Source organism: Vicugna pacos, chromosome 22, assembly GCF_048564905.1.
Source record: "Vicugna pacos chromosome 22, VicPac4, whole genome shotgun sequence".
Lineage (NCBI taxonomy): Eukaryota > Metazoa > Chordata > Mammalia > Artiodactyla > Camelidae > Vicugna > Vicugna pacos.
Genome location: NC_133008.1, coordinates 15,051,415 through 15,075,510, shown reverse-complemented (window position 1 = coordinate 15,075,510; position 24,096 = coordinate 15,051,415). Strand labels below are relative to the sequence as shown.

At 45.8% G+C, this 24,096-nt stretch overlaps 1 protein-coding gene across 7 annotated transcripts in view; it reads left to right on the top strand.

Annotated features, from left to right (window-relative positions):
- Positions 1-24,096, top strand: part of TENM2 (teneurin transmembrane protein 2) — a 462,232-nt gene that overhangs the window by 95,457 nt on the left and 342,679 nt on the right. For 5 of the 7 annotated variants that reach the window (XM_072947258.1, XM_072947260.1, XM_072947262.1 and 2 more), the window contains one exon: positions 11,441-11,650. The exons of the other annotated variants lie outside the window; for them this stretch is intronic. In XM_072947258.1, coding sequence (XP_072803359.1) covers positions 11,441-11,650 — 210 coding nt within the window. The remainder of the gene's footprint in view (positions 1-11,440; positions 11,651-24,096) is intronic. 7 annotated transcript variants of the gene reach the window in all.

The following is a 24,096-nucleotide window of genomic DNA, read 5'->3' as shown; positions in this document are numbered from 1 at the left end:
CTCAACGTTGCAGTCAGTCTTTGTGGCCACACGACCCTGAACCACAGAGATCCGAATCAGGACCTTGGCTTGGCCCATTCCTCACTGTGTGGCCTTGGTCCAGTCACTTGATCTCTACACACCTCGGTTTCCTCATCTATAAAATGGGGACAATAATAGCCCCTTCCAGACGGTGGTGGAGGAATCACATACACTACAAGCCATGAAATGTGCTAAGCCTGCTGCCTAGAACGTTGTGAATGCTCTTAAGAATGTTGATGTGCGTAAGTCTCCTCCCCTGGAAAATGGGTTTGATGGTGGCTGAAACTACACCATCACACTTCTTACAAGCACAACGTGCTGTTACGTGATAGCACAGTAACATTGTGTGCGTTGATGAAGGCCTGGGGAGGGTAACTAGTTTGCTGTAAGTCACACGGCTAGCTAGCACAGAGGGAGCCATGGTAAGGAACCCTGGCCTCCTAACTCTGCTGCTAGTGGGGGTATTTTTATGGACAAGGCAGTGACTTCAAAACGACTGTTCAGGGACGGAGTGAACTAATGTGCGGGACATCCATGGCCTCCTGGCAGACTAGACCTACTTAGTCTAGTGTGCGTTTTCCCATCTAGTTTCAAAACATTGCTACATTCTTTGAAGAAGAGCTTTTCAGCCTTTTTCTTGGTTATTGACGCTTAGACTCCCAAGCTATCTCATCTTTAGCACCTTATCAAGGACCTTTCAGCGAGGAATGGTGGGGTAGTGTGAGTGTGGGCAGAGAGAGATGAAACAGTCATGCAGCTGCTGCCTGGAGCCCATGGTTTATCTTTGCTGTCCCCTAGGCACATAGCAAAGCACAGACGTGCAGTTGGAAACTGTCTGCTATCTGCAGACAAAGCCTTTGAAAAAGAAAGCTTCCAATAACCAGAATGAAAACAATTACCATGTGTGGAGCCCTTCACCGTTTGCAATGTACTGTCATATATGTTACTTTTTTAATCCTCAAAATGTCCAGGAAGAGATGAATCGGGCATCTATCTCATCCCCTTCTGGATGGACGATAATATTTACTATTTACTTCAGAACATTCCTCTAAATGTTTCGTTCAGTACGTAGAATAATCTGTGAAATGTTTTTATATACATTTTGCTTATCCAAACATTTGAGAACAGAAGAGTTAGATGACTTGCCAAAACTCACTCAGGAAATCAGTTGGTGGAGCCAAGATTTAAAGTTCAATCTGGTTCCAGTGCCAATCATACCACATCGGTGATTGGTACTTAGTCATTACAAAGGTTAATTAAATGCCACTGTCATTTCCCATGCAGCGTGGTGGGAGCTCCGGAGCCAGAATGCCTGGGCTCAGATTCTTCCAGCCACGCAACTTATCTCCGCTTAGTTCAGTCTGCTCTCCTTTGAAATGGGGGTAATATTCCCTATCATAAAGGGTTGTAAAATTAAAGATAATAATATATGTAGAGGGCTTGGGAATTCATGCCTGGTGTGTTACAAAAGCTCAGTCTTTGTGACTGGCAGTATTACTACTTCCACGTACCACGAACCCGAGGAGTGAACATGGACGTGAGACGAGTTCCCACACATCATGGATGTTTTCCGAGGAAGCCTGTTGAAAATGAAGCTTTGGCATGGGCAGACGGTTGCTTTAAAACTTTCTCTAACAATTTTTCGCTAGCTAAGCTCTTCAGAGAGTGTCATATAAGTTCCAGGAGGGCAAGGAAACAGTCCAGTGTATCTTCTGTGTGCTACTCGGCTCAGAGAAACGGTACCGCAGGGGTGGCACGGCCACGCAGTTCAGCACTTTAATCTCGTGTTCTTGGATATTTTGGGTCACACCTCCCAAGCACTTCCCTAGTGTGGGAAGCTTTCATGATTAGAGTGGAGCACATCCTACACAGGGGTTAGGTTGTGGGGTCAGCAGCTAAGCCAAAAAATACGGTCACACCATCACCCTGGAAGTTTCCTTAGAAAGGCACCAGCTTGGAAACTGACATATTGTCTCTTAATAAATCAGTCAGTTTTTCCTCCAAGGTTGTCACAGACTGCTGTGTCTTCCTTTGAGCACAGATGAAGTAGGAACTTAATATTTTAGCCACTTGACTAAAAGAAAGAAATATACATTTAAAATCAGGATCAATTATTCTGAGCAAGACACTTACACACTGAAAGGCACTGAAAACCCAAGACCAAGAGCCACAGTAGCCAGCAGTGAGGTCCGTGCCATGTGCATTTGATACCCGTCCAGTAAATGTTTGTGGAGTGAGCTGTTATAATCAGCCGTCTATACTGTGTTTACTGTGTGCAGGCTCTGGGCTGGGCACTGGGATATAAATCCAGAACTTCTCCCCAGTCATTCACAGTCTCATGAATGAGCCACACATTTATATACATAAACATGCTAACAGATCAGGAGGTTTTCAGAAGGCTGAGACTACCAAGGAGAAGGGAATAGCTTCCCAAAATGGGGAGGGATGGAAGGAGAAGACAGGTATTCAATAGTCCAGTTGCTTTGATGTGTTTAGAGTTCAGGGAGTGAGGGTTCTGGCAAGAGATAGTTCAAATTCTTGCATGGAATTATCTTACATAGGCAATGGTGACTCTTGGGAGAGTTGAGAGGAGAAGCTTGACACTAAATCTGTATACGTTGGCTCCTCTATGTTGGGGAGGAACACAGGAGCTGGGGATACCAGTTACTGGGGAGCTCGGACCCTGGTTTAGACTGCTGTCCAATATGGTAGCCACTAACCACGTGTGGCCGTATGAACATAAATTAATGGAGAATTCAGTTCCTCATTTGCACTAGTCACACTGCAAGTGTTCAGCAGCCACATGTACTAACACTGTAGACCTAGAACATGCCCATCATCACAAAGTTCTGTCGGACAGCACTGATGTAGACAACACACATTACCACAATCATTATGCTACCTCCTCCTGAAGGAGCTGGGAGATGTCATTAAGGTGCACGTGTGAAGCAACAAGGCATTTCTGGTCAGAAGGTATTTAAGGCTCCATTACCTTTGGGGAAAGAGTTGTCACCCCAGGTGAAAGAGATCTGTGTCCTCCAGCGGGAAGTTGTGCGGATTCACTGCATTTCACCTCGTGAATATGAAAGGGCTGGCATTAAACAAAAATTGTAGAAATCATATGGCTTCAAAAATCAACGCCACCCTCCACCGAGAGCCTGATCTATCTTTGACACCTTCCAACGTGCACTGCTGCCAGGACGATGTGATATATAAACATGCAAGTTGTTAGTGAGATCTAGGAATGACACTCAAAAGCATGGAGCCCTAAACTGTGAAAGCGGTTCATGCTTGAGCTCCTGAAGGAGGCCCTTTAACTGGGGCGCGTCCAGCGGGCTGCCGCTCCGCCAGTAAACGAGGTACACTAGCCTGCGTGAAGTCGGGGCCGTTTTGCCAGGGCCAACGGAAAACAATTTGTTTTCGAGAAAATGCTTAACTGGGCTTTAGCGAGTTCAGTGAAGTGTGAGTGAAGAGGGCAATTAGGTCTTCGACTGTAAAAATACAAACTTTAAGCGGGCTGATACGGAGTAGAGCAAATCCCGTTAGGCAGATGCTGCCTCAGTGAGAAGACATGAGAGGTCATCGTGCAGATTCCTCAGGCGAGATTCAGTAACTTACCCCCGACTTGGACCTCTGTCCTCAGAGTCCCCTGCGTCTGTAAAGGCAGCCTGGCTCTCTCTTGACAAACAGGTCTCCCCCACTTCTGGAGAGAGGCCACCTATAATGTCCCTAAGTGACAAGTGGCACTTGCTTGGAGAGACTTTCCTCTCTCTCTCACATACATTCCCCAATTACAGTTTGCTTGAAGTTTTCTTGGGTGAGCGGGAAGAGCTGACTAAATCACATTTTTCACATCTAATACCTACCCAGTTCTTAACAGTCGGAGGGAAAATAAAAGAGCTACTTAAAAATTGACCATGTAACATTAAATATATTCATCTGAGCCATCACACATGGTAACCCAGGCTTTCTCAACCTTGGCACTGTTGGCCTTTTGGGGCTGGAAATTCTTTGTTGTGGGAGACCACCCTGTGCATTGTAAGGATGTTTCACAGCATCTCTGAGCTCTCTCACTAGAGGCCAACAGCATTCTCTCCCTTCCACATCCCCACTCCACCGAACTGTGACAAGCAAAATGTCTCCAGACCGTCCCCAGTGTCCCCTGGGGGCGGGGGGAGCAAAATTGCCCCCTGGTTAAGAACGACTGATCTAGCCTACCATCAGCACAAAATAGAAGCAGGGAATGTAAATACATAATATGATATAAAAAAATACATATATACATATGTATGCGTGCCTGTATTTTAACTTTAAGATGCGATGTTCATTGACATCATTTTGCATTCTACAGTTAGGATTAAAACTGCTGTCTCTGTTCTTCTTAAAACTTAAGATGCAGGCAAGACATGGAGTCCTGGGTGGGTCTCTCACCCCACCCCAAGATCGATGCATTATATGTAAGGCCCAGCCCAGCGAATAGGTAATATGGGCATCTCTCCAGTGCCAAGGACAGAAAGCTGCTGTAGCGCATGCTTGGGTGGCAACAAGCAGACAGCCCTCTGCCTGCATCTCTATCCCACTCTTTGATGCCCGTAATAGTCTTATAAATGGACTAGATACCTCCCACCATAAATGGTTTCTCTGGGACCCCATGTGGTCAACTTCTCACAATTTAACAGGAAGGAGTCGGCTTGTAGAACATGAACATTTCATGATTGCAGAGGTCTTCTGCCCTGAAATCTGTTCTACGTCTTCCGTTAGATAACTGTCTGGCATTGGCCAAGGTATTGCCTCACTTTAGCTTGGTAATCAGTTTCAGGCACGATGCTTTTCGTTCTGAGTGACGATAACCAACTCAGTCTGGCTTAAGGAGAAAACAAACAGAGGGGTGAATGGAGAATAAATCGGTTCATATATTGAGGAGTTCAGTGGAAGTATTGCTTCAGGCCTGGCTGGATCCAGGTACCCTAACAGTGCCATCCAGAATGCCTCTCCCTGCATCTCACACTTCACTTTCCTCCCTGCTGCCCCCTTTCTCAGACAGCCTTTCCCCTTGAGTGGCAAGACGGTTGCATTGTTCCAGCCTCACCGTCTCCCAGACTCAGCCCCGAGAGGAAAGAATGACAGACCCCATCACTGTCAACACAGCCATGCACACACAGTAGGTGCTCGGGAACCAACTGGAACCAGTAAGCTGCCAGTCTCCTTAGCTCCATCTGGTCCCGTGTGCCTACTGTGTGTCAGACACAGCCTTACGTGCATTATCATCTCCCATCTTCACAGCAGCACGTGAAGTCAACGTTAGTCATTGTCAGTGTCATCAAAGAGGCCCAGAGAGGTGACATTAGTTGCTTAGACTCTCGCAGAAAGTGGCAGAGCTGTCAGCCTGGTTCCCAGGTCTGTGTCCTCTCCGTTCCCATCTTGGGCTTCGGAGGGCAGGTAGAAGCAGGTAGGCCGAGAAACTAAAGCCGGATTGCACAGGACAGAGACAGGAGTACTGCAGACGGGAATGCTACGGGCAAGAAGGCAGAAAAAACAAATTTGCAAAAGACCGCTAGGCGATCACACCCATTGGAATCCAGGGTTTCATCTGGGATACAGCAGAAAATGAGAATGGGACGGGTTGAAGGATGAAGCCAGTTCATAGGTGAATTTGAGCATGAGCCAACTCCAGGTTTAGGAAGAGCCCGTCGCAGTTTTGGCAAAGTGCAAACTGAAGTTCGGATGTCGGTTCTGCCCCTTGGGTGTGTTATTAACATCCCTGAGCCTCTAGACAGTGGTGTTGTGATCATTGTGGAAGGAGGTGCATAAAGTCCCCGAGCCTGGTACTTAGCACATAAAATAGGTTGAATAGATGTGCAGTGGCTTCATCCACATTCCTTCAGTTGGAGGGAGGGAGTCAGGTGAGGGTTCTTGTGAGGGTACCTGCGCCGTACCTGGTGGTGGCCGTGGCGGCCCTGCCCCAGTGCCTCACTGAGCCCATTGTTCCTTGATGAAGAATGCCCATCACACAGCCCTCTGCGAGCTCCGCGTGTGGAACTACGCAGAGCGTGGAAGATGGGGTGCACTTTCCTGAATGATTTTTTCCCGGCACTCGAGAGAAGGTGGGACCATACTCCTCAAATATCCATCAAGCACAAACAAACGGAGGGCAGTATCTCAGGTCCTGAAATTGTTTCTATTTACATACGTACTCACATGCCTCACTTCTCACGCCTTCAAAAATGGGAGCATCGCGAAGCCCAGACATTTGGGGAAAACATGGATAATTTAGTCCGGCATCTGAATAAACAGCAAGGATTAGAAAATGTCATTAGGACAATCGCTCAAATTCTCTAACCAACTGTTTCACTTCTGTTAACACAGTCCTTTTGCCATTCTCAACATTAGCACAAAAGCTCTATTTTGATTAAGTCCTTGAACCTACAAAGCCACAGCGGATTTCTCATTTCTGACTTAAGGATCACCTTCTCTCTTTGCAAATCATTTATTGTGTGTGAGCAATCACGGTGGCTGTGTCCAGCAGGAGCCTTGTTTCTACCCATGGTTAATGACCTCCCCTAGGGGGACCTTCCCGAAGAGGACCAGTGAGTTTGGGGTTCACACCTTGTTCATTTTTTAGCAATCATTCTTCTCTAATGGAGGAAATGGTCCCTTCTAGGCTTGGGTTTTGGAATCAGAATGCCTGGGTTCAAATCCCAGCTGGCTCCGCTACTTGCTGACAGTACAGTGTCAGGAAAGTTAGCGCATCCAAGCCTCTGTTTCTTTACCTGTTGGCAGGGACGGTAATAAGACTTTGTTCAGAGAAAACCTGTGACTGTTGAGAGAGAAAATTGCGTGTAAAATACTTAACTCAGTTCTCAGCACAAAGCAGGATCACATATATAATTGATAATGAGGCCGCTTAATTATTATTTTGTACGTAATTATTCCTAATGATTTGTTTGTTTAGTTCTGTTTTGACTGTCTCCCAACCGTGTCTCTCTGCTCCACCAAATGTCGTGACCCCTCCCCCCACATCAGTGCGCAGGTCAGTTATTCCTTGTCTACACGGAACATTTTAGTATCAGCTTGCCATTAATCTTTTGAATGAAAAAGGGACTTGCTGTAAGTGAATTTGGGGAATTGATCGGCAGCAGGCCCTCTGTCGTAAATTAGTGGGTCTATTAACCACGGTTGGGAAGAGCAGCGATCTCATGGACCATATTTACTGCTTTGGGGATGGAGAGGAGATTGTAGCCCTTTAACCTTGGGTGGGAGAACCGAATCTGGATCCAAATCAGTGTAAGGAGAGAAACAGAGCTGTCATGGAGACAGTCGGAGTTAGAGCAATGTGACCTAAACCACAGAGAGTGGAGGATGAAGTCTTCAGGTGTGGCTGAAGCAGATGATGAATGAAAGCCTGGAGCTTGGATGGCAAATACACTCTCCGCATCTGCTGCATTTCCCCAACTCCTTGTCCGCGATTTCTCATTGGTAATATTGCTGTTTCCCACTGCACCCAGGGAGGGAGTCCTCGGAATTCTTCTTAACACAACATTCCAAACAGCCACTACTGATCAATCAGATCGGCTTTGATGGAACCGCTTTGTCTGGGTATAGGTCTTTCAATCAGAAAAATTTCATGAGTTGGAACCATCACGAAATCTTACTCGTTTGGAAACAGATAAATTTGCAAAATTTGAATTAGGCCCCATTTTTAAGGTCAAGGGGAATCCAGTCACACAGATAATTAATTAGTGAGACTTTGATTTACACAGGGATCTTGAAAAACACACACACAGACACCCACACATATACGAGAGCGTGTGAGTTTACTGAATGACATATTGCTGCCTTTGCGTGTTTCCTCTTGCTTGTAACAGATCATTTAAACCCAGTTTTCTGTATATTTGCCGGGGACTCTATGCCCCTTCAAAATGGAACTTCAAAAATGGTCAGGGGGCCTCCGTAGTGCATAGAGCAGGAACGAGGTAAAAGTGCTTAGCCCCTGGTTCCATGCCCATCCCAAGCGAAGGATTTCAGGAAGAAATCATGGTCTGTGAAGTGAGCCTGTACCACTTCCAGCTTTCTCCCCTGTACTTTGGAACCTGTCTGTGTCTGTACAGATGGTCTCTGTCAGTTGGAATAGTCAGGGGGAAAAATGTAGCATAAGTGAACAAAATTAGCAAATGACATAGCAAATGGAGAACAGCGTACAATTCGATTGGGGGCAGATCTAGGGACCGAGACATTTCCTGAGTAATGGTAGAAACCAGCCAGCAGAGTTTAAGGACCCACCTACCAAAGCAGAGAGTTAAAGGGGACGCGGAAGTCACAGGATTCAGACAGTTCTGTGACGTGCATCCTGATGCACCGGAGTAACCCCCAGTGCCTTCACCGCGCTAGGAGTGCTCTTCCATTGTGTGTGTTTGGACAAATTAAAAAGCCGTTCTGTCTGTATGATAGGAAATGAATTCACGCTAAACAAAATTTCAAAAAATTCACGTAAAGAATGATTTCACAGCAACTATCATATCAGGCTCCTGGAAAATTGCACCTGAACTTCAGCGCCACCTCAGTCACTCAAAGGAATTTTAAAATTGCCTCCCAGACATCCTTGCTCTTCAACATGCAGCTTCAGATATGCCTGAGTCATACAGACGTTCAAGCCTGGTGGTGGCGAGTTACGATCTGCCCCTAGCAGAGCCTCGCTGCTAAGTGGACGTCAGCGCCAGCTTCAGAGTGCCCTGGTCAGGACACCTCCAGGTCCAGGAGCCTTGAAGAAGGCAGAGGGTCACATGGCTCCGAAGGAGCCACTTTGAACTTCCTAAAAAAACTACCAGAAAAGCTTTGAACTCTGCCGGATGATAGCTCCCGTCGCTGGTTATTCAGAGAAACGTTTCCTGTCTGAAATGTGGGAAGTGCCTTGGGGTTGGGAGATGGGGGGCTGGAAACGTGATTTCCTGTCATCACCCCTCCCTCGTCTGTCGCCTTTTCCCTATTTTGCCACCGTGCTCCATGCCTCAGTTTCCTCATCTAAAAACAAATGGGAATTATAAGCATTCTAACCTCATAGGATTGTTTTCAGAATTCAATGAGATAATGTATGTGCAGTGACTGGCACTGTGAGCGGCAGTGAGTCATCGTGCAAAAACGTGAGCAGTTAAAACAGTCACAGGGATGACAGTGTTGTTATTAGAGGAAGACTTAGGGGAGAAGGTATGGATTAGGTGTGAGCACTGATGCTGATGACACTCTGAAGCAGTCGGTCTACCAATGCTAGAGCATCCAGCAGGATTGTGCCTTATGTGGCTCCTGACATTTTAAAGAATGAACTGTGTTTTTCAGATCAAGCTCCATTTATCCATTGCTCTGTGTCGAGGATGACTCTTCTTTACCTGTGACCTTGGGCAGCAGCCCCTAACATTGCAGCTTCAAGGACACCTCATCTCCTGTCTCTTTCTGCCACGCCCACCATCACCCACCCCACCGATCTTTCATCATGCTTCCTCTCACCAAGAGTCCCTTTCCTCTTCTTTCAAAGATCGATCAGGCATCACCCTTCTCAGGAAGTCCTTGTTTGGCCCTCCACCCCTGCCTCTGCCTGGCCAGGCTGAGCCAGGCGTCCCTTTTCTGGGGCCCCCGCAGAACCACGTCCTGGGTGCTACCGTCCTGCTCTTTACCACGCGGTACTGAAATGACGCATTGTGCTGTCTGCCTCCCCGACTAGACTGTGGGCTCTCTGAGGGCAGGGATGAAGTCTTGCTTCTTTTTGTATCCTCACTGTCTAGCAGGGTGCTTTTAGGAGGCACTCAGACATTTTATTGGACCGAAATGATCTATCAGTAGCATTTAATGCACTGGAGAATTGCTCAGCAAATACAGTGATAAAAGCGATGACAAATACTGATCTCCATTTGAGGTGCCAGAAAATGCCTCCAGACACGTACTACGTCTAAAAGCAGGAAAAACAGATTTCTTGTGCCTCGGGCACTTTTTGCCTAAGTTGAAACTCTAACCTGATTCTTGAGTTTGCTTTCTGAATACCTTACCCTTCCCTCCACACCCCCCGATGGATTTAGGGCACATCCCCTGGGTTGCTACTCTTGGCTCATTTTTCTGAGCTTCCCAAATGAACAAACCAGCAGGCAAGCAATTGCAAGAACCCCGAGATACAAGAGTGAGTCAGGTGAAACTACACAGCCAGTTATCTGCACTCAGCAATTCGGCTGCCAGGAGTTCCCTGCCACGGGAAAAGAGAGGTTGCAGCTGCCTTCTGTGTGGGAGGAGAACTTCTTGCTCCAAGGCCAGCTCCAAGTCGCTGCCCTCCCCATGGCCTCATGTGGCTGTCCTTGTCTTTGAGGGAATTCCTCCTGTGATGTCCAGAAAAAAAACGCATGGTGGAGAGGGTGGTGGCACAGGCCAGTTCTTGGAGATGCAAGTATGTCGCCCTCTCTGTCTCACCTCCGTTTCTGTCCCAGACTGGTTCATTTGGTTTGGGTCTACCTGGTTTAGTGGTTGAGTCATTCAACAGGTGCGATTTATCAGGGAGATACTGAGGCTCCCAGGGTGAGTGAAATAGACACGTGTCCACCTTGAGATAGTCCTAGGGGCTGCGAAGCAATTTTAACAGGCTAACAGGGCAGGGCAGGTGGGTGGGCAGTTTTCAGGAGGAAGGCAGCAAAGGCTTGAATGAAGAACAGAAGCAGGCTTGTGAATATCAGCGAGGCGGCAGATGGGGGAGAATGTTCTAAGGTGGACGGGGCAGGAGGTGTGAGAGTCTGAAGACAGAGTGGTGTGGCAGGTGCAAGCGGCAGAAACAAGGATGGGCATGTTGGCTGGAGAGCAAGGAGCCAGGGGGAGAGTAGGCAGGGCCACTAGCAGAGGGGATGTGGGAGAGGCACCTGGCGCCAGAGTGGGCAAGGCTTGCCAGGCACCATAAGGACTTTGGGTCTCTCTCTACCGGCCGTGGGGCCAAGCAGGAGAGTGATGTGACCTAATTTCTATCATTAAAATAGTGTTCTGGCTGCTGTAGAGAAGGGAGGGGGACGACGGGGACTAGATGGGTGTGTGGCAAGAGTGGAAGCAGGGAGAGCAGCGAGGAGACGGTCCAGTGAGCGATGACGCACAGTTTGATGAGGACCGTTGTAGGAGAGACGGAAAGAAGTGGGTGTTGTCCTGACTGCGTCCGTTCCAGCTGTGTGGGTGGATACTTCGGCGCGTGCCCATTTTTCTGAAATACATAACAACTGTTGTATGAATTTGGACATTTGGAGAAACAGCAAACCACTTGAAAAAATACATCTGGAGCATTTCTGGGGTTTGGTTTTTTTTTTTTTTTGGATATTTGTATTGTAAAGTGGTTTCAATGTAACTTTCTCTGGATGCTCTCATGACACTCATTGCTGACCTCTGACCCCTCTGTCCTCTTTCCCAGGTCGTCCCATCCCACCTACATCCTCGTCTAGCCTCCTCCCATCTGCTCAGCTGCCTAGCTCTCATAATCCTCCACCAGTTAGCTGCCAGATGCCATTGCTAGACAGCAACACCTCCCATCAAATCATGGACACCAACCCTGATGAGGAATTCTCCCCCAATTCATACCTGCTCAGAGCATGCTCAGGGCCCCAGCAAGCCTCCAGCAGTGGTAAGGAACCTGTGGCGTCTGCATGTGTGTGGTGGGGTGTGTGTGTGTGTGTGTGTGTGTGTGCAATGTTCTGGAGTCTCCTGCAAAATGACAACTCGGAAACCAGGGCTGGGGAGAAGGTGGTGTGGGAAGCACCGAGGCCGAGGGCGTTGGTCGTTCTGTGGCACTGGAGTTCCGGGATACATTTGTGGAAGGTCATGGTTCCCAAAGAGGTTTTGCTGAACAGGGTTTGGGGCCCCTTCAGTGGAAGGAATTTGCCCACTGCTGCACGTGAGAGCATGCAGGTCTCCGAGGTGAAGTGCAGAGGGACGAAGGAGCACTGCACTTTGTATGACGGCAGTTCTGGTCCGAGCCGTGGCTCCCTGGATACCCTCGCGTGTTCGATTTGTGTGCATCTCAGATCTCTTGTTTTTTGGATGCTTGGCCTCTGGCTTTTCCTTCCTCGCTTGTTTAGATGATTTTGCAATTCAAATGTGTTCCCTTGACGTGAATACTGAATGTCTTGCCAAGTCCAAAGTGTTGAGGGGTGGGGGTGACCTCTCCTCTAACCCTCTACTCATCCCCATTCACTTGGATGTAACAAGCTGATCACGTGGAACCGGGATAAACACGGCCTCCGTATCTCTAGTTCTCACGGCGGTTTTCACATTCGCAGAGCGAATCACGTTTGAGGAAATTCCATCCCTCTTCTGAGGATTTTGTGGCAGCTGCCTCGGCTACAAATCTCTCAGTCTTAGATGGGATTGCCCCAGGCCCAGCCCTCACTCTACCTTACTTCGACTTCCTGCTGTTGGCGATGTATTCATAAAACATACGAACACAAGATGGTTCCATCTCTATGGTTAAGTACCCGTGGCCCAAGGAGAGCCGTTTGCGAAAATTAATCACTCTCGACCCAAAGGCCTTGGAGTTGTCTTTTGGCCACTCGTGGTGTCCATTAGCATATCCTATCAAAAGCAACCCAGCGCTTTCCATGCCGAGAGCATTCCTTGATGAGACGGTGTTTTGGCTCCGTCCGTGAGTGTATGCCACCAATGGCCCCAGCCTCTACAATTGGAAAGGACTTCCTAAATACATTTAAGATGATTCATTCCAGAGCTGGAACGATGGACTGCTACTTCTGATGGCCTATGCCCTTCTTCAAAGCCAGGCCTGATATATTTAGTAAACTCATATTCTTTTTCCAAAAAAAAATTACCTAATCAAATCTCTCATCAAATGAGCAATCCATTGTTGATATTATGAAGGCCTTTAATCTACCATAAATCTTTATTAGAACTCATCAGAGCTTCTAGTTTGAGAGAAATGTGATTATGGCACTCTTAAAATGACATTACATCATTGGGGTGATTGGTTTATCATTTGGAGAAGAGACATCAATCACAACCAGCATAACCACACAGTAAATGAATTCAACCTTTCTACCGCGGAACAATGACACTGTAATTGCTCAAAATCAGGCTTAAAATGAAATTGGAAAATGCTCTTTCTTTCAAATATGATGTTAACTTAATGGAATATATTATGAAAAATCATGTTTGAGGAAATTCTATATAATTAAAAATATGTGGAAATATATTCCCTTTTTTCTTTCCTCGGAGCCTGATTTTAGCTACAGAACCTTTTTTTTTTTTCCTGCAGAGATTATGTTGCCTTTAATTGAACGATCCTCGCTTATGTTTTGCTGCTTTTTATTTCATACTATGTAATCGTGATGAATATCGTATTATAAAGGACAAGAGGCTTTTGAAATGAGGTGCACCTGCTGATAGCTTTTTGAAAAACGGACAATTATTAGCAAGAAAATGAGCTTTTAAAAACTATATCCTTTTATGCGTAGGTGTATACCCGAGCCGAGATGATTTCCATGAAAGAGGTCAGTTCGTATCTCAGGGCTGGCTAGAACGTTTTCTTAGTGGTAACGTCACAAGTGATTTCTTTTTTCTTTTGGATGTTGTATGAGATGGTAAGTTGCTGATAGGGTATTTCTGTTGATTTTCTGCCTAATCGAGACCTCATTTGGGTGGACACAACAGATGTGGTACTCAGAGTCAGACTTAGCCATTTTTCATCACTCATGCCAATTTGTTCAGCTCACTTAAGACTGATAGCAATTGACGCTTCAGTAACAGGGGGAAATACCACGGAAGAGTTGAGGGTCCATTTTCATCCCACGTAAGAGCTATGCTGATAAAATCTCTTCCCCTGAGAGGTGAGGACCCACACGTGCCATATCCTTGTTTTCAGGGGAGTTACTTCTCTGAGAACTGGTTAAAGATCTGGCCAGCGGGCAGCCATTGAAAATTCTTGGCTCTGGCTTAGCACTGAAACGAGCACAAATCAAATTCGAATATGTGTGTGCTCACGTACGTGTGTTTGTGTGTGTGTGTGCGTGCTGTGGGATGGATGTGGGGTCCAGGGCAAATTGGGGATTCTATCAAGATCTGAATGCAGTCGCCGTGAATTTAAATTTGACATAAAGGCTTGAAAATAGAATTTGACACAGAAGAGGCAAAATGTAGAGCTGTGCCTGGGTACCCTGGATTGAGTCTTCTGAAAGGGGCTGGTATTTCTCGGTAGGTGTCAAGCCACAGACAAAGCAACCACGTGATTGATTGGGTTGTGTTCCGTGTAGCTGGTTAATAACACAGATTTTTTTTTTGTTTAAGTCAGTCTCCTGGCAATGACCTTGTGCTTTGAAGATCTGGCACTAGTTTGGTCTTTGCCTCTTTCTCAGGTGAAATAAAACCCCTTCCAGCACATTCAGCCCCTACGTGACAGTAAAGCCTTATTTCCCGCTGTTGTCTCACGGTTGCTGTTGTGACTTGACGTTAGTAAAGCCCACGGTTAAGAAAATCGCTGCGCTCATTTCCCGCTGAAAGAGCCTCTGCTCTGAAGAGACAAACTGGACGTAAAACTACACAACTGAAACGTTTTTGACAACATGAAAACCCTCCTTAAAGCAACAACAAACCTTCGCCGTTACGGCTTCACTGTCATTATTTTCTATGACTGCAGTGCATTCTTTAGCGGACGGTTCTAAAACCTTGGCATCCTTGGGGCCAGACTGCTCTAACCTTCAATCTATGCCAGTCGTGCAGATACCCAGGTACAGCTAGACGGATGCTCAGCAGAGTAGCATTTCCCTTCCCCTCAAGCATGTTCTTCCAGAGAGCCTAGCTCCGGCAAGTGGCTCATCCTGTTTTCTCACCTGCCAGGGCGGGTCAGCTCCAGAGATGTTTCTTGTATACAGCAGCGTCATTTCAAATCCTCTGAAATAACTCATTTGGGGAAAAAAAAAATCTGGATCCCGGTGGCAACATAATGAAGGCTCCCGCAGGTGGAAGAATAAGACTAACTTCCAAATCAGAATGGGATTTGCAGTTTGCTATGCGCATGTGAGTCAGAAAACACGTGGGCAGCCACATTATAATCTAAAAGCATTGGTTTACCTTCTCCTCTATAAGAGGTTGAGAAAGGTTGAGTTTTAATTTTCTTGAAAGTCTAAATAAGGAGGTTTAGAAGACTCATTTGTAACGTCAAACGATTAAGGAGAAATGTAACCAAGGACCCTTTCTGTCGGTCCTAGGTTCTGCGAGGCAAAGGAGCTGTCCTTGCTGGAGAGTTATTAACTAATAAGCACATTGAAGGTGCCCAGCCCATATTTAAAAAGCAATGCCTTGGTCAGTTCTAAAGAACATAATACATCAAACTCTGCAAGCCTCTGGTTCCCTAGAGGGTTCAAGAGTTCAGTTGCCTAGCTAATTTAAGAATTGCCTTCTTTATCTGGCATCATAAAGCAAAAAGCTTCACTCCTTCATTCATTCATTCATTCATTCAGCCATCTCTTCATTCATTCCTTTTCTTACATCTTCCCTATAATTTGTGACAGCTTATAACAATTTCTTAAAAGGACTGGACAGCTATCATTAGATGACACAGTAAGGGTAAAGGAAAAATCTAGGAGGGAAAGCACACATACTGGCTCATGTACATAAAGTCCTATTCCATTATTTAAGACAGACAGAAAACTTAATTCTGAGCTTCCTAGAAGCCAAAGCAAAAAGCGGAAGACCAAGATTCACAACATCCAAGATACACAACAAATCAATGGACTGCTTCAGGGAAATTCTGTGATTCCTCATAGGGAAGCCAGAAATCAACCCCTCTTAAAGAAAGCAGTGTGTGCATTCTGCATGACTGATTCTCTGTAACCTGCTGTAATGCACATGCTGAAGAATATCCTGTTAAAATTTCTGAGAACCTCCCTTCACGAAAGTCATGGGAAACATTTTTGGTTAAAAAGCAGTTCTACTAATGTCCAAAAATTGCACAGCCCAAGGGCAAACTTGACTTGATCCATAGGTAAACCTTAGTTCTATAAAGGATCATGTCAACTGTCTCATACACAACAGACCTTAAATATCACTGCCCATAACTACATGTTTATGGGAATTCGCTAACCTTGAGATTATCATCTCCACCCACAACCTGAACAGCAGGTGTTCTTTGTTGCAAATTTGCCTTGACAGCTGTTGAGAGGTTACAATTGATATTCTGTGGCAAAGACTAAGGCACTGCGCCGAGACAGCCTCAGTCACGGGCCCCCTCCCACCATCCACGGGGCCGGATTTGGGATGCGGAAGAAGCGAGGAGGTGGGGACCTGTGCACAGAACTTCTTTTAAGTTAATGAAATGCCTTCCCTTTATGTACTTTAGGTTTGGGGAAGGGTTTTTCCTCTAATATGTTATAAATTTTCTTGCCTCCCTAAACAGATTATGCCCAGTGTAATTTAATTTAGCGTAGGATTTCCTGAATAGCTCACAGCAGTTATTATGCACATTGATGATGGTACTGGGCTGATAACACTAACTCATTTTCTTTTCAAAGTCCCTGGACGCCGCGAGGCTGTCTCTCCCACCTCTCCTGAGGTGCCGTGTCGTAACTTTAGTCTGTTCTTTGCAGGCTGTTCTGTCCCCTCAGCTTCACTTTCTCCTGCAGGACCCTCCGCTGCAGGATTCCAGGTGTCAGATCCAGGGTAGATGCTCAAAAAGTATTTATTGAATAAATGAATTAATTAATGGCTTCCATAGTTGCTAAATGGACCACTTTTCATCATATATGAATAAAAAAGACGGATAAAGATGGGGAAGGAAGGCAGGTTAGTGTATCCCAGCGCGGGGGGCATATACTTACTTTGCAAAACATGCTCAATCTACCTATGTTTTGCTTTGTTTTGTCTGTTTTTAGATACTCTAGAACTTTGCAGTTCATCTTTAAATGAGAAGGTTTCGAAAAAAGCACTTTTTAGACATCATGGCAAGGGGTGGCAAAGCCAATATAAAGGACCCAGGGGGAGCCCGGCGGTCGGGGGTGCGGGAGCCACAGCCCACGGAGGCTGTACCTGCCTGGGAGAGATCTCATTCTTTGCTCTTGATCTGAGGGTCAGCAAATTGAGTCCAAATGTCATTCCCTTTCCCACATTGGATTGGTTTTGTGCATAAGCTGCTTGGTTCGCGGTTCTTCCCCATCAACTTGGATGTTGAGGTGAGGTGTTCAGAGCTCCCCGTAATCCCCTTCTGGTGCCAGGCAGTGGTTTGGCTGCATCTCCTCCAGAGGGGTTCCCGGTGCACCAGGAGCGCAGCCCAAGCCCTGGCTGTCATCTCAAGGCTCAGCCCCCACTCTTGCCCTGAATGCAGAGCCACAGGGGGGTCTGACTTTCAGCCTGAGGTCATAGCTATTACGCTAAGCACTTTATATTCCTTACTTCATGCACTTTGTTAACATCCGCCACATCCCTGTGCAACAGCGATTGCCATCATACCCATTTTATTGATGAGAAAACCGTGGCACAAAGAAGTTAAGTAACTGGCCCGAAGTCACAAAGCTGGGAAATGAAGGACCTGTGTTTCAAACCCAACCTTCTGAAATCCAGAGACTTTTCTCCCCACCTCCCCGTTAAATGTTAACCCCCAAGTTATTAGCATGGCTTACCAAGATACGTAGAAGACAATGAAAGCGTTGCATTAAGGGGTGTGAGTTACAATTTTGAAGAAGTTGGGAAAAAAAACTGATGGAGCATCACAAATTCCTCTTCACCTCCTCTGCTTGGCAAACACACGTGTCCCCCAACGTTATCCCTGAAGCTTCTGGGTCAGTCATTTCAGGAGGAGCTCAAGAGCCATACTTTCAGTCTTCCCTTCACACGATTCCTGCAGTCCAGCAAGTTTGGGAAGCATGAACGTAACGGGAAAGCTCTGAAGCAGAAGCTGAAACAAGTAGGTTTTCTATACTCTGTCCCTGATTCACAGCATGATCTGTAGTCATCAATCCTGTGCCTCAGTTTCCCTACCTGTCAATGTTGGTCGCCGGCCAAAAAGCTCTCTGAGCGTCCATTCTTGCTCTCACATCCTCTGTGTGTAAGTTCCTGGCATCCAGCTGGGCCAGACTCTCCCTGTGTTTACAGACCACACCCCCATCCCCTCTTCCTGCACAGTGCGGGTCTCACTCCAGCCTCTGGGCTGTTGACAAAGCTGAGACCTACGCAGTCGCACAAAGCAGCCCCTTACAGTTTCCCTGCGGAAGTTGAGAGGCGTGGTTTGGGGTCTTACAACACTTGGTTGAAAATGCTGTTGTCAGTCCCAGCCAGTAGAGGAAGCACAGTGCGTCCAGTACTGACCTGGGCTCCCGGCGAGCCTCACCCCAGCCTCCTCAACACCGTCTTCCACCCCAAGAATTGGGGGTTGATAGTTCGCAGGGACCCTCTTGACATTGCTAAATAGAGGTTGGACCTTTTCTTCTTTTCCTTTGTGCCTTCTTGTAACACACACACACACACACACACACGCACAGGTAGTTCGGAGCTTCAGCAATTTCCAGCCCAGCTAGGGTAGGGACCGCTCTTCTGCCCCACGGTACAAATGAGCACACAGGCACGATGGACAGGTGATGCCTTTGGAGATACACAGCATGAAAGTGACATATGGCACTGAAATGTTCCTTTTCAGCAAATAATCTTGCTATTGACCGAATTCCCAAGGTCGATACGCACTGTGTACATTCTGCCTCTCCATCTCTGTCCCCGGCTTCACGGTACATAACAAGATGTCCCAGGAGCTTATATGTGACATCTTAACGGTTCCTTGCCCTAAAAATTTTTACCCAGAACTTCAGCTTCTCCCAATTTTTCTTAAAGACCACATTTAACTCTACCTAGCTTCTTGCATAATACTAAATAACCATTTAAAACTGTGGTCCCTTACTAGATATGCCTCAATGCTCTATTGAATAAAGAAGTAGATTTCTTTTACCAATGGGCAGTTTCGATGGAAGTTACAGCCCAAGCCCCTGGTAAATCTCTTAGACCCCCTCCCAAAAATAATGATTGAGAATGAGTGTATTCTTAAAAGCACAGAATCTGAAGTCTGTGCTCCCTGGATTCAACTCATAGCTCAGCCACTTTCTAACACTGTCATCGTGGGTGGCTGACTTAGTCTGTGCCTCATTTTTTTTTTTAAATCTGTAAAACAGTGATCAAAGTCTACAGCTCCCAAAGTTGTTACGAATATTAAAGGACATCCTGATGCGCCTAAATCTGCTAAAAGGAGATTTCGATGGGACAGAGATCAGGTTTGGTATTATTCATTTTTTCGCTTGAGCAAATATGCTGTGGTGAAATATACGTAACAGGAAATGTAATATTCTTACCATTTTTAAGTGGACCATTCTCTGGCATAAAATACTTGCACATTGTTGTTCACCTGTGGCCACCGTCCATCTCCAGAACATTCTCCTGTTCCCCACCACAAACTCTCCACCCATTAAACACGAACTCCCTATTCCCCCCGCTCCCTTCCTTGCAACCACCATTCTGCGAAGTTGACGACTTACCTCCTGTAAGTGGAGTCACACGAGGTGTGTCTTTTTTGTGACCGGCTTACTTCACTTTGTGTAACGACAAGATTCATCCACGCTGTGACCTGCATCAGAAGTTCCTCCCTTTGTGTAAGCCCAAATAATATTCTGCATCAACATAGTACGTTGTATGTGTTCATTCAGCAGTCACCAGACACTGGGCTCATCCCCACCTTTGGGCTATTGTGACTAATGCTGCGACGGCCATGAGGGTACCAATCTGAGCGCCTGCGATGGCTTCTGCTGGGTGAATACCCACACGTGCAGTCCGTGAATCATAGAGTGATTCTGTGTTTAATTTTTTAAGGACGTGCCAGTCCATTTTCCACAGTGGCCACACCACTTTCCATCCCCACCAGCAACACACAAGGGTTACAGTTTCTCTCCATCCTGCTGACACTTGTTATCTTCTGTGTTTTTTTTAAATGATGGCCGTCGTAATGCCTGTGAAGTGGTTTTGACTTGCATTTACCTAATGATCGGTGATGTTGAGCATCTTTTTGTGCACTTACCGGCCACTTGTACATCTTCTTTGGAGAAATGTGTATTCAGATTCTTCGCCCGCTTTTTAACCAGGTTGTCTGGTTGTTGTTGAGTTGTAGTTTGTTTTTTTATATACGTGCACGTCTCATCCTATTGTGCTGTGCTCTACTCACTTCACAGAATATTATGTTTTTTACAGATTGAAGGTTTGCAGCAACCCTGCATCAAGCAAGTCTGTTGGTGCCATGTTTCCAACAGCGTCTCCTCACTTTGCGACTCTGTGTCACAGTTTGTAATTCTTGCAATATTTCGGAGTTTTTAATTATTATTATATTTGATATGATCATCTCTGATCAGTGATCTTTGCTGTTACTAGTTTGACTTGCTAAAGCTCAAATGATAGCATGTTTTAGCAATGAAGTATTTTTAATTGGGTTTGTACATTATTTTTTAGATATAATACTATTCATAGACAACAGTGTAGCATAACCATGACTTTAATGCACCGGGAAACAAAAAGAAGTCACGTGGCTGGCTTTACTGCAATTTAAGCCTCATTTTGGTGGTCTGGAACTGAACCCACCGTATCTCTGAGGTGTGCCTCTACTCTGGATACCAATCACTTATTCGAAATGCGATTTGCAAATATTTTCTCGCATCCTGGAGGCTGCCTTTGCACTCTCTCGAGTGTCCCTTGTTATGCAAAAGTTTTAATTTTGACGTCCAGCTTACCTATTTTTTTCTTTTGTGGCCTGTGCTTTTAGTGTCATAACAAACACTTTTAAAGGCTTACTCTCTGGCAGCCATTGTGTGAGTGATTTTTACAGATGGCGGCTCATTGACTCCTCCTTCCCAATGAGGACAGCCCTGACGCTGACATCTAGGCGCAGGGGCGCTCAGGAGCTGGCCTGGCGTTCCCGGCCAGGTCACGGGGCTCTCTTCTTGAACCTTACTGATCCTACAGAACACCAGCATTCATCACGGCCAGTCTGTCGTGAGATACAGTGAAAGCAGGACCACTGTATGATCTTGTCTGCACACAGGCAGAAAGACGGTCACTATCCCAAACACAAAAATGCAAAACACCCCCCTCTCCAGGCTAAAATGAGGGACTGTTCATTCTTTACCAATTGTGGTGTTAGCCTCTTCCAGTCAGCCCTTCCTATAGATAAAATATCCTGAGATCATCGTATCATCTCCTCTGTCTGACAGCACCAAATGCAGAGTGGATCTGCTTCCTTAGGTCCTCCCTAAAAACCGCCGAACACAGCCCTTTCCAGCATCCTTCTGTGGAAGCACCGCATGGCACCCCACTGTGTGTCTTCTCCCTCCTTGCAGTGCGTTAATAAGCCCAACTTCGACCTCAGTATGTTCCTGGCCGTGTTGTGGCGGGAGGACGTCGATGCCATCCTGCTGTGGGTTGGTAATGATTGTTCTGTTTCACAGATGGGAAAAATGGCACAGAAAGGTTAAGTAACTTGCCCAAGGATACATAGTGAAAAAGTAGTACAACAAGAATTTGACCCAAAGAACTCCATCTCTAGCATGACACGTAGATAAAAATTTGAGTAAATTTTTAAAAGATAGCTCCAAAAAAAAAAAATATGTTCAAGAAATAAAAAAAATAGTTATCATTTCCTACATGGCTCAGCACCTAAACATTAAATAATGATGGAAGCATTACATGATGAAGAGACAGATGGAGAAGTACCTATGTAGACAGGGCAGGTAGAGGAAAAAGCCGAGATCTGCATTTTTCTAGTGAGAAGTTACCAGATAATGCCTAAAATTGAAAATGCAAGAAATAGCGCAAAGCATGTTATTCATAGACCTGGAGATAAATACCAAAATCATCAGCGCAAAAAAAAAAAAAAAAAAGGTAAAAGCAGTTGCCTCTGGGAAAGAAGAAACTGGTGGTGATGGAAAAGGATTGCTATTTTTGAAGCAAACATTGTACAACAATTTGATTCTTTAAACCATGGACACTTTTTCTTTCAACAAAAAGGAGGGTGGAAATTAAAAAGAAAGTACAAGAGATGGGTTATGTAAAACACTTAATACAATGTTGGAACTGCAAAATGGCAGCCGGTAGATACTATCAGTCATATTTTCATTCAACAAATGTGTATCAGTTAGAGGCTGTGCCTTTGAGGTGATACCAGGCGGTGTGCCCTTGAACGGTTGGGCCCTGGAGCATTTTCATCAGATCTGCAGATCTGTCTGTATGGAGTTGTTAGGGTTTTAGAGCTTTACCCCAATGCAGCCCTCAGCCTTGCTGAAAAATCCCAGGCTTAGGATGGCATGAGACAGAGAAGATAATCCTAGCAACTCTTCCTCCTCATTAGTAACCCCGTCTCCATCCAAGCACAGGTGCCATCTGTTCCCTCAAAGCTTTCCCCACTCAGCCCAACTTCAGCCAGAGTCAGAAAGGCACAATGCTCTTATAGTCTGCCTTATTCAATTTAGCACCTCATTACATTCTGATCTGTAATATTCTCTTGGTATTTCATGCATATGAGTCACTTGTGTCAACATGAAACTGTCACCACTTCAAGACAAGGGTCATTTCTTTGGTCTTTTCATGTCATTTAGCACTTGGTAGCAGTTGAGATGAGCTAAGGCATCCTTATTTGGTGTAGCTTTAAAAGGACAGTGGTAGATTGGGGCAACAAAAAAGGGTGGATGCATCCCCAGTAAGGTCTTCTGACCTGGGCCTGTTGACTGAAGGTTGCTGTAACGTTTTTAGATCCGAGACCATCAATGATTGCGGACATGAGCCTGATCAGTGTCAGGAAGGACAGAAAAGCCACCCTGGGGCATGATGAGAAGAGACGCATGTTCGTCCAATCTATTGTCTTCTCTGGACCTAAGGAATATTTCTCTCTTCATCCTTTTCCGTAGCTGCTCTCCTGAGTTGATGGTACCTTTGAGATAGTTACCCCTTTTGATAAGTTTTTGGTGACCAGTCACAATGTGGAGGACTAGCCTTGGGGAATGCATGGCCTTAGCATCTTTGTAAGTTTCCTAGGGTGACTGTTACAAGGCACCACAAACTGGGTGATTTATAATAGCAGAGATGTACTCTCTTAGAGTTCTAGATGCTAGAAGTTCAAAATAAAGGTACTTGCTGGTCCACGTTCCTTCTGAAGTTTCTAGGCAACAGTCTTTCCTTGTGTCTCCTCACTTGCGGTGGTTGCTGGAAATCCTTGGCATTTTTTGGTTGTAGCGTGACTCAATCTCTGTCTCCATCTTCACGTGGCCATCTTCCCCCTGTATGTCCCGAAATCCCTGGATCCCCTGAATTTCTGTCCCTTTTTAAGGATACCAGCACTTGGATGTAAAGCTCACCCTAACCCAGTATAACCTCATTTTAGTTACATCTGCAAAGACCGTCTTTCCAAATAAGGTCATTTTGATAGGTACCAGGGCTTAAGACTTCAATGTGTCTTTTGGAGGGACACAACGAATTCACCCCACAGCAGCATCCAACCCCACACAGGGCAGGACAGAGCTATGAGATGCTGGGTGTGAGAGTAGAGCTCCACGCCTCCTGTGTGGCTTCTGTGACGTTGGAAGAAGCATCAACCCCGTTCCCTCTCTCTGCCTGTGTTCTAGATCCTCACTGGTCCCACCTTCTTCTTCTCTGGAGGATCCTTGCCAACAGGATTTAAATATGTGGGGAATTACTCCTCTCCTTGAGAAATTTCTTGAAAGAGTTGCGTAGCCTCTCTCTCTGCTTTCTCACTTCCCACACACTCTGCAACCTATTATTTTTCCTTACTTAGTAACTGCTTTTACTACATTCACAAATAACCCTGTATCTGCTAAATTTAATAAACATTTCTCATCATAGCTTCTATTTACCCCCTTCACTCTTCCTCCTCGAAATGACATTTCCTGTGGCATCTATGGTTCCACATTTTTCTCATTCCCATTCCTTTATTGCTGGATTCTCCTGTCTTCCTGTTGATGCCCCCTTCTCTGCTTACCCCTTAAAAGTCAGGGTATCTGTTAACCCAGGCCCCCTTTCCTTTCCTTTTTATGCAGT